General features: G+C 38.9%; 1 protein-coding gene across 4 annotated transcripts in view; it reads right to left on the bottom strand.

Moving 5' to 3' along the window:
- Positions 1-8,619: 8,619 nt before the first annotated feature.
- Positions 8,620-11,464, bottom strand: part of KIF13A (kinesin family member 13A) — a 245,689-nt gene continuing 242,844 nt past the window's right edge. For all 4 annotated transcript variants that reach the window (XM_020986811.2, XM_020986812.2, XM_020986813.2 and 1 more), the window contains one exon: positions 8,620-11,058. In XM_020986811.2, coding sequence (XP_020842470.1) covers positions 10,769-11,058 — 290 coding nt within the window. In that variant the 3' untranslated portion in view covers positions 8,620-10,768. The remainder of the gene's footprint in view (positions 11,059-11,464) is intronic.

Here is an 11,464-nt window from a genome sequence, read left to right as displayed (position 1 = left end):
TGAACTAAACTGCCAAGCATTCAAACTCTGTGCAGCTCCAATGGGCTGGCCATGTTGTTTGAATGCAAAATGTATGCTTGCCAAAAGGACTATTTTATGGAGAACTCACACGGGGCAAGCATTCACATGGTGGTCAGAAGAAGCAATACAGGGCAGCTAGGTAGCACATCGGATAGAGCACTGGTCCTGAAGAAAGGAGAACCTGAGTTCAAATTTGGCCTCAGACCAAACTCTTCACACTTACTAGCTTTGTGACCCTGAGCAAGTCACTTAACCCCAATTGCCTTAAAAAAAAAAAAGCAATACAAGGATGCTCTCAAGGTCTCTCTTAAGTAAGAACTTTAGAAGTGATTGTGTGACATGGGAGACACTGGCACAGGCCCACTCAGCATGGTGTGCCCACATCAGAGAAGGTGCTATCTTCTAGGAGCGAAGCAGAATTGAAACAGTTCAAAGGAAACACAGGATGCACAAATTTAGAGAAACCACCCCAAATGTTCACATGAACTATTTGTGCCCAGCCTGTGGTAGAGCATTCTGAGCCAGTCACTTAGCCTTTCAACACTCTAGATGGTTCTATGAGACTGAACATTGCAGAGAAGGTGTAGACCTGCATTGGTAGAGAGAGTTTTCTCACCCAGAAGTTCCCTATGTGGATTAAACCACAGGCCCAGTCCCCATCTTCATCCTTATCTAATGGGCATAAAGAATGGATAGTTATACCCTAAGCAGGTCCAGCATACTTTCTTTTTTATTCAATGAGAGCAAGTTTGCATTCAACCCATTATTCCAAGTTCAGACTCTATTTAGAGACAAATATTTTAGCCTACTTTTCTTCTTTTCCTAAGATGCATGCTCAACACCTAAGTGATAGCACTACATTTGGAACCGTATCTTGCTTTCAAAACTTGACTTACCATTAAATCAACTGCAGGAAAGACAAGTCAATTCAATTACCTTTGGATTGACTTTTTTATTTTTCCAAAGTGGACAAGGGGTATTTAGATACCATAGTTGTCTACAAAGCCTTGTGCAAATAGAAACTAATTAACTCTCAAAATTGTTCTGTGGTTCACAGGTGGATAACTGTGCTTTAGGGGAGTTGTTGTTTGTCCTTTGTTCTTGAGGAGGACCATGTGCTGACATCAGGGAGGTAATATCATAATGAACAGGTGAATTGAATTTAAGTGAGGCAGGGCTGTGCAAAGTCACTAGCGTCACTCTGAGTCCAGTGACAAGACATAGATCAGGACGACTGGAGATGGCCCCCCCTTTGGGGAATTAACAAAAGACTAAAAATGAAAACGATTGTCAAAACCAAGAGTTAGAAATAAGTCAAGAATTTCTTACTCTCAAATCTGTTTTTATACCACTGAACAGCTTTCTTACTGGTTGAGAGAAAATTAGTCACTATACTAACTTAGGGATAGCCTTCTCTAGGAAATGGCCCAGGTAGCAAGAAATAGTGATGATGCATTGTACTAAAGTGGAAAGAACACTACCTCTGGAGGATGGGGAGCTGAGTTCAAATCATACTCTCTGTGAGTTAGAGTGCCTTAATCTCCCTGGAACTCACTCTCCTCACCAGAAAATAGGGATGTTAGACTAGGTGGTCCCTGAAGTCCCTTCCAGCTCTGGGCCTATCATCCCTTCCACTTGTGTTGCTTGCTTGTGAACTAATGAACTATTATTTCCTTGGGAGTCTTCATATCTATGAAGTCCAGGTACTTCCTGACTTGTGAACTACCATATGAGAAACATCCCACACCCATAAACACTTGCACTATAGTGAATGGCTTTCTCTGGGAAATAAGTGTTCTTCAGACTTCTGTGTTAACCTTCACCATGTTCTAAGAGCTATGATAAGAGAGCTGAGTAGACATATTCCTGATGACATTGTACAAGTTCATCAGTAGAAAGTTAGAGATCCTGGGGCAACACATACTATTTCTATTTCCATATATTTCTATTTCTCTCCTACATTTTTCTGTATGGGTGAAATTTAAATAAAATAAAGAATATCAACCTTAAAGAGAAAATATTGCAAAAAATCCTTATAAAATATGGCATGTATATGTGTGTGTGTAAGGTAAAGGTGATGTTTTTGGCAGGCAGGCAGATACCCCATGCCTTTCTGAAGATGGGGTGAAAGAGAGGGATTTTTAAGCAGATTATATGCATGCATTACTATCTCCTCTCTTCCTGGAAGCTATGCCTCTCTTAATGTAGGCCAAGATGACATGGACTTTTTTAACTGATATATTTTGTCTTTGACGCCTATTGAACTCATGAATCATGGAATCCCCTACATCTTTTTTTTTAAAATTTAAACTAAACTTACAATATCATTGGTGTAGGGAGTTCCAATTAAGGAAAATCCCTCTACTGATGCAGGCTAACAGCTGCTCAGTAATGTATAATCTTAGAGAATTACTGTGATACTGAGAGGTTAAGGGACTTCCTTAGAGTACGTTGCTAGATTTTTTTCAGACCACTGTTTAACCAGGCATTTCCCCATTCTATTCTTGTGAAGTTGATTTTTTTTAAACCCATGTATCAGATTTATAGCTGTTAAAATGCACCTTATTTGACTCTGCCCAAAGGGATGTCAAAATCTCTTTAGATCCCACCTCTACCATACATTATTGTGTTAGCTATCCCTTCCACATTCATGTCTTCTGCAAATTTGATAAACATAACATCTGTTTTTATCCAAGCCATCAACAAATGCTAAACAGCATAGGGCCAAGCACTGATCCCTGGGACATTCTGCTGAAATGAAGTTTTTCCTTCATACACCACCTCATTTGGCTGTGATGCTTAGACTAAGGGCAAATTTTTTTTAAAAAAATTGAATCAAACAATAATAACTGAACAGGACCTGTTCAAAGTCTTTGTGCAAGATACTGGGTCATACCTTAAGTGTTTTATATAAAAGGGAGAAACTATTTCAGGACTGGGGAAGAAAAGAGTCTGAGAGTTTGCATTAGAGATGATGGGATTCCCTGGACTTTCCCACATGGCCAAATCTCTGGTGTTTGCCTGACACTATAATCCCATCAACTGGCTTTACATTGTGGCTACACCCAACCTTCCAATTCTCTGTTACCCTTAACCTAGCCTAGCCCTCCATTATCTTACCTCCCTATGGCCCCTGGCCACTTCCCACCCTTAATCCTAGCTAGACTCCATTCTCCCTTGGCTATGTGGTCCAGGTCTCTGGTTTCTATTACCCCACAGTCCTCACCGACGACTTGGCCACACCTAGATCCCTCCCATAGTCTTTCTGTATATAAGGTCCATCTTGTCTCCATTAAGGTGCTCAGATTCTTAAAATCTAGCCACTGCTCAGATTCCTTAAGAGTCTGCCCAATATGATGGATGTTCTAATAAACCTTGTCTTTGGCTGAAAGAAGGCTTGGGTTGAATTCTTTCTGGGAACACCCATGTGTTGTGATTTTGGGGTCCCAGCACCCTAACCACTAACCCTCAACAGAGAGATTGGAGCAAGCATGGAGCAAAGAAAAGGATGTCAGAGGACAGAGATAGTCTTTGCCTCTATGGGAATCATGGAGAGGAGGATCTAGGCTGATGGAAGTTTTAAGAAGAGGTCAGCATCTTCTCCCAACTCCTCTTGATGCCATCTGTAATGGCATCTGTAATCTAGTTTTTGCAGAATGTTTCCAGTAAAGCAAATTTTGCCACAACCAGAAAGAAGGCAGAGCTTATTCAGAGACAGATATCAAAGTAAGGGTAGCTATTGGGAATTTTTCCTATCTGAGGGGTCCCAGCAATTGTGACTGAACTTAAAAACTTTTCATCTGAAATAAACTCCCAGTATATTTGTTAGATGCAGAGGAAGGAGAGCCTGGGTGGCCTCCATGCTTCTGGCACTACCACTGACAAGAGTGGCCATTTAAAGAGAGGCTTTCCATATTGTTTCTGGAGATTAGTGATCAAGCTGTGGCCATTCAGTAAGCCCACAGCTAGGTCACACAGTAGATGGAGCACCGGGCCTGGGGTGAGGAAGACTCATCTTCTCAAGTTCAAATCTGGCCTCAGACACTTAGCTGTGTTACCCTGGGCAAGTCACTTCACCCTGTTTGCCTCAATTACCTCATCTGTAAAATGAGCTGGAGAAGGAAAATAGCAAACCACTCCAATATCTCTGCCAAAAACAAAACAAAACAAAAAACTCCAATCCAAATGGAGTCATGAAGAGTCAGATATGACTGAAAAATGACTCAACCACAAAAGACAGCAAGTAGAGGTTGAAGTGGACGTGCTCAGGACCTTTAAGAACTGTGCCTTGGGGGGCAGCTAGGTGGTGCAGTGGATAGAGTACCAGCCCTGAAGTCAGGAGGAACTGAGTTCAAATCTGGCCTCAGATCAAACACTTGACACTTACTAGCTGTGTGACCCTGGGCAAGTCACTTAACCCCAACTGCCTATAAAAACCCCCCAAAAAACCTGTGCCTTGAAGATAAATGTTGTCAACTGTTAAGTTGAATTGGTATAATTTTTTTTTGTGGTGGGGGAAGGGTGGGGAGGAGGAGGAGAGATGACAGTAATCTCCAGGCCTACCATATGTGTTGGCCCTGAACCTTCAAGTCTTGGATTTGAGGCATCCTCCAACTTGTACTAAGGGATTTCCTCAGAAATCAGTTTACCTTCAAACCAGGAGGAAGGGATTAAATTAAATTTTTTTTTAAAATTCTGAACTTAATACTAAGTAAAATAAGTGTTATCATACTCAGAGTAGAAGAGGAGGGTTGTACAAGAAACTGAATCTCTATTCTGACCAATCTCTTTTTTCAACTCTATTGGGTGTTTTCTTTCCCAGTTTGGCAGCTCTCAAGTGCTTTTCACAAAAGTAGAAATCCTCATTTCCTTATTTTAGTGAGGATAGAATGCTAAAGATTCAATGTGATATGACTTTAAGACTATATCATAAAGTACATGGGATCCTGCCCAATATCATATCAAGATGCCAATATTCAGGTTGAGTTTAGGTATAATCATTTTGGACCAGAATCATTTAAGAACTCTAGTGAAGGAGCATTCCCAGGGACTGAAGAGTGGGGGAAATATCCAAAGCCATTTAAATGCCATCCAGTAGTTGTGATACGATAAGTTAAACCACTCCAGTGTCTTTGCCAAGAAAACCCCAAGTGGGGTCATGAAGAGTCAGATATGACTGAACAACAACAAAGTTAGTTATGCTCTTCCTCCATTTCCCTTGATCTTTACCTCTCAAATTTTATATTCAGCTGTCCCCACAATTACATTTTAAATAATCTGTCTCTGCTGGGTATACTGGTGCAATTTAATTTTTAGCTATATCATATAAATCATTGTTCTAGAATTACTACCAACTACAATATCCCAATTTTTCTTTGTATGGTGAACTTTCTTTGAAACCCACATATATAAATGAAGTTACTAACATTGTAGGGTCAGAGATTTGATTCAATTCAGTTAGCTTCAATTCAACTTTATTAAGTTCCTAGAATGTTCTAGAGAGTATGGAGTAGAGAGAGTTTAGGTAAAATACAGTCCCTCCCCTAATGTTGTTTAAAGCCTGTTAGTATTTATTTTGCCACAGCTACTCAAGTCCTAACTCCAGCTAGACTTCTTAAAAAATGCATTATCACTTGTTGCAAGGGTAATAGATAAGAGTATGATTAGATAAATGAAACTTATAACCAGGCTTGGAAAAAAACCCAAACAATTGAAAATGCAAGATCAGTGATAAGTCTTCAGATGCCAAGGATTCTCTCCATTTGAAATGAAACACTGTTCTCAGCAAAGGCCTTGCTGGTCTAGGCTTGAATTTTAGCTTTGATTGTGAAAATCAGGCTTTTTTTTCCCTCTCTATGACAGAATGCTTACTATTAAAAGGTATAGAGAAAGCAACACTATTTGATTAAGATACTCTCTGGTCTTCTTGGTAGACTATAAAACTACAAAAAGTTATTTAGTTTTTATCCTGCAAGGATTTTGAAAATTCAAGTTAAAAAATAACTTGTAAATAAAAATGAAAAGTTGTATGCATGAAAAAAATTAATATTTTAGTTTAAAGCATTTAGGGTTTATGAAAACAGCCAAGTGGTTTTAGGCTACCCCTTAGTTCCTCTTATTTTCTTCTAAGTTCACCTTTTGTCACCTTTGTTTCCTTCTTTGGTTTCTAACCTTACCTTCTCTTTTGGGCAATCATTATTCTGCTAAACAGCTTGTTAATATCTTCATGAAGAGGGTTCCCAAAGGACTTTCAGAGACATTTTGGCACTGAGAAAACCTATTATAATTTTAAGATGGCAGTGGCTGCCAAGCCATTTCAGATTACACAGAGTAAGGAAACAAACATATCCTCTTAGACTGTTTTTAAGTGTCAGATCTATCTGTAGGAGGTATAAGAGCAAAATTATCTTGCAAAAGAAAAAAAATCAACCTAAAAACCAAATCAAACCAATTAACCAACCAAGAATACAAGACAATATTGCTTCCTAATAGACTTAAAAGAAGCCAAGAATTTTGATCACAATTTCAGTGAACATACTGTATTAACAAGGAACAATCACCACCACAGAGCTCAAATCTATTCCCCCTCCTCCTACCCTTTCTGAGCACTGGAAACAGTTGAGGAATAGACCAAATACAGACTTTAGGAATTTTTTCCCGCTCTTCTTTGCTTTCTTTCTGAAAGTTACCTAGGGACAGGAATCTATGTGGTGCAATGGATAAGAGTGCTGGGTCTGCAGTCAGGAAGACCTGAGTTCAAATCCATGAACAGATGCTTACTGGTATATACTAGTGTGTATACTAGCTGTGTGACCCTAGGCAAATCACTCAGCCTCTTTCTGCCTCAACAGTAAAATGAGGATGATAATAGCATGTCCTAGGCTTGTTGGGAGGACCAAATATTTGTAAAGTATTTAGCACAGTGCCTGGCACACAGCAGGTGCTCAACAGGTGTTTAAAGACCCTTCATAACCTAGCCCTCTTCTACTTTTGTAGTCTTCTTACACCTGACTCCCTCATACTCTTCTATCCAGCGACACTGACTTCCTTGCTATTCCAGAAACAAGACGGTCTATCTTTCATATTGGGGCATTTTCTCTGGCTGTCTCCCTTGCCTGAAATGCTTTTCCTCCTCATCTCCACTTCCTGACTTCCTTTAATACCAACTAAAATCCTATCTTTTACAGGAAGTCTTTCCCAACCCCTCTTAATTCTAGTGCTTCCCTCTCTCAATCACTTCCTGTATATATGTATGAATGTACACACACATATATGTGTGTGTATATATGTATGCTATACACACATACACTATCTATATATGATATATATATAGCTTGTTGCCTCCTCTATTAGATTGTGAACTCCTGGAGGGCAGGAACTGTCTTTTGCCTCTTTTTGAATCCCCAGTGCTTAGCACAATACCTGACATATAGTATGTGCCCTTAATAAATGTTTATTGATTGATTAATAACTACTTGTTCCCTTACCCAATTCCCTTCTCCACATCCTTTTTTTTTTAAGGTGATTGGAGTTAAGTGACTTGCCCAGAGTCACACAGCTAGTAAGTGTTATGTGCCTGAGGTCACATTTGAACTCAGGTCCTCCTGACTCCATGGCCCATGCTCTATCCACTGTGCCACCTAGCTGCCCCCCTTCTCCACATTCTACATTTTACTTTAACTACCACCAATAGGAGGCTATTGTATCCATATGTAATTCCTGAATAATCCCTGAGGTCTTGTGGCAGATTCTCTCTTCTAGAACATGAGAGAAACCTAGATCAAGTGTTTATTACAGATACACTTTAAAAAAAAATACTAGTAGGGCAAGTCTAACATTACTTGAAAAAAAAACCAAACCCTAGAATTAATGTTACTTTAGCAGTGAGATTTAGAGTTGATTCCAGAAAACTTTTCTATGTCTTCTACCATTAGTGTGCCTTTTTTTCCCCCCTTCTTTTTTTGGTTGTCCAGGGCAGGAAGAAAAGAGGAAGTTTTCTTATTCAAGCACATCTCCTCTGCTGGTTGTGCAAGTCTGGGGGCATTGCACAGCCATCACCATTTAGTATTTAAAGATAAGAAAAGGCTTCTTTGGATGTAGCACTTAGCACAGTATCTGGGACATAACAGGTGCTCAATAAATGCTTATTGATTGGTACAGGGCTATGTGGCCCTGGACATATTGCTTAACCCCTCAGTTCCCTAGGCAACTCTCTTAAGACCATAAGTTGCAGAGAAGGAATCAATTGCATTGGTAAAGGGGCTTTCCTTATCTAGGAGTTCTCTCTACTAAAGCAATCATAAGTCCATTTTGTGTATGTACACATACACATACATATATATACAACATACATCTATAAAAACTATCATATACTAGTGCTATAAAAAGCCAAGATTCTGGATCAGGATCACAACTCACATTTCTGAGGAGTTTTATGGTTTATAATGTGCTTTTCTTACAATATCCCTTTATGAGGTAGGAAGTGAATGTACCATTATCATCCCCTTTTACAGATAAAAAAAACTGACGTCTCCATAGGTAAAGTGTCATGCTAGTAGTGGGCATATTGTTTTGAAGAATGAGAGTCAGGTTTTGAAATCTTTGTACTATACTGTATTTCCTCTCATCACCATTATGATAATGCATGGACCAAGGCAACTGAAAACAAATACAAGGCATGAGAGATGTAGTTTGGAAATAACACATCAGCACCATTCTATTTATAAATCAAGTACAGAATGAAATGTGGTTTACTCACTAACATTTCAAGTGATAATATCAATGATCTGCAATTGTGTGAATCTTGAACAAGCTTAGAGGTTAAGGGCGAACTGTCTGATTTGTTTTGTACTGAAATAGTGCCCTCGTTGACATAGTTTATTTATTTGATTACTGGACCCTTTGATTGCTTTGAATCTCATAGCATTCATGTATCCTCATCTGAATTTTCTCTACATAATTTTTCCTGGAGTTCTTTCCCAGACATTTCTAAATAGGAAAATTTAAGTGCAATTCTCTGTGACTTAGGAAAGATGGATTATTATGAGTTGCTGAAAGTACTTTCAACTGCAATTCCATGATAAAATGTTCTTCAGATGAAAATTTTGGTAGAAATAATGGTTATCCATTCTGTTTCATGTATGGAAAAGGTAAAATGCTGCTTGCCTTTCAAATTTCAGTAGCATACACATATCTGATCAGAATGCCACAAGCACCTATAACTAGTGGTAAAGCCCTTTCTCCCTTAAGGAATCCAATAATTTCTTCAAAGGGTCTGGAGCACCAATGAAAGGCAGCAAGAATAACACAAAAAATAAATGTAACAGGGAGAATCTTATCAACAAATGCATTAAACCACAATCTGTCCTCACAACATACTTTTGGTGTTATTAAAAACAAACAATTATCTTTGTAAAATTTGAATTATAGTCTGTATTCTAAAACACAAAAAAATCTGTATGAATTAAATACAGTATGACTGAAATAGAATATAAATTACAATTCTTTACAGCAAATGGTGAAATACTATCATCAGGTTACTATACACAAATTCATACGAAGAACAGCAGCTTTTCAGTAAGGTCCCAGGTATCTCACTCATTTACTGATGCTACAGACTAAAGGGAAAAAAAGATACCACAGACTGTACACGTGTCTCTCTCTCTTTAGAAACAAGACATTTCTAGCTGTCCATCCATAACATTTTTACAAATAACTACAGCAGAGATATACAAAGCAGTTTTAAAAAATACACACACACACACATCCACAGAGTCTTTTCATGTTTCCCAATGTAGGAGACATTTATAGATGCAGTCACGAAGGGCAGCATCATCTGTATTTCAGCAGATAACTCATGCCATCCCCAGTGCAACGTGTGCAGCCCCAAACTTCTGCTGCTTGCTCACCCTGTCTCTTCCTCATTTCCCAGAGTCACTTAAAAACAATAACAACAAAACCCCACAAACAAACCCCCACCTCAAACAAAACAAAGAACCCCAAGCCAAGGTGGTATGTCCTTGCTTTCCCCTTACAGTAATACTGCTCTCTGTATTCAAACTGCTGGGCTGGAACAAGTGCCTATGGAATACAAAACCCACAGCCTCAGTCATTGTCAATGTAAGCAATACAATTGCAGGTCAGCACAATGGCAGGCCACTTGGAAGACAAAAAAAAAGTTATTTTCAGTGTGCTTATTTAACAGAGGACAGATAAGGCAGGATGGTGCCCAGTGACCAAGAGAATCATGGCACCAAACTTGCAGTTAAATGTATATTTACAGAAAAAATAAGACAGGACAGCAAATGTCTAATACGAGTTCTTTGGTTATAAAGAACAGCATACTGTAACCTTTTCCATGAAGAGGGACTTGCATCCTCCTTGTTCTGCAATAAAATATTTGTTTGTTTAAAATAAGACTTCCCCCCAACTTGCTTTGTAACAAAGAGTCCAGTACCTTTCAGTTATCTACAAATCATCTTTATCTATTTTAGTGTGCAGCCTTGCCTGCCTCCTGACAGACAAACTATAGATACACATATTCATATATATATAATATATATTATTTATAAAAAAAAATTAGAGAATTAAGTCCGTGGTTCTAAAGAGCACACATCCAGTAAGGACTGATTAAAAATATACAAGAATAAAGTGGTTTTTTTTTTAATTTATAAAGGTTCCTACAGAGTGGTGGTGGGGGGATGGGGAGAGTTGTGTCATAAGTGCAAATATCAAAACATACTGCTGCTTAGTTAATCCAGGACTTTCTGTTTTCCTGCTTCCTGGAAAAAGTAGAGGCTGCTGCATCGCCTGAGTAACAAAGTGCTGCTTCTCCTGCTTTGGAAGAAGAGGGAGATGGTACTGGGACCACAACACTTTTCCTCTTCTCGAGACTGGAGGCTGCCTGAGGTCGAGAAGCATTGCTGCATTTCTTTGTGGGAGCTGGTGCTTTCAGAAGGCGCCCAGGGCGAACAAAGATGCCATGCTGTGGTTTGCACCGGAAGTACTCTTTTCCTTTCACTGTCCCATCATGCTTCCCTTTAATGCAAAAACAAGGATGCTGTTAGTCTGCATTCTTTCCATCCTTCCTCTACTTTCCCTGCTCTAGGAGGTCATACTTTAAACTCAGCATTCATAGTCATAGTACTGATCAGCCAGTAGTCTTTTCCTCTCCTAAAAAGGCTTAAAAACCTGGGATCGATTATAGGAAAGGAACCAAGAATGGACAGCATACTGGAGGAAAAGCAAACCAAGGTGTAAGATGACAGAGTTAAAAAAAATAGTGAAAACATCCCCTAAATAAAGGAGATGAATATATCTTAGAAATTAAGGTTAAAGAGAAAAAAACAATTATTCCTCTAACCTAACCACTAAAACACAGACTGAAAGAATATCATTTCAGTTTTGGAACTGAAAATTTTGAATTCCCTGTGATTCACATTGC

The sequence above is a fragment of the Phascolarctos cinereus genome, unplaced genomic scaffold, assembly GCF_003287225.1.
Source record: "Phascolarctos cinereus isolate Bilbo 61053 unplaced genomic scaffold, phaCin_HiC Scaffold_4;HRSCAF=312, whole genome shotgun sequence".
NCBI classification, from domain to species: domain Eukaryota; kingdom Metazoa; phylum Chordata; class Mammalia; order Diprotodontia; family Phascolarctidae; genus Phascolarctos; species Phascolarctos cinereus.
This window is presented reverse-complemented; position numbering and strand designations above follow the sequence as displayed.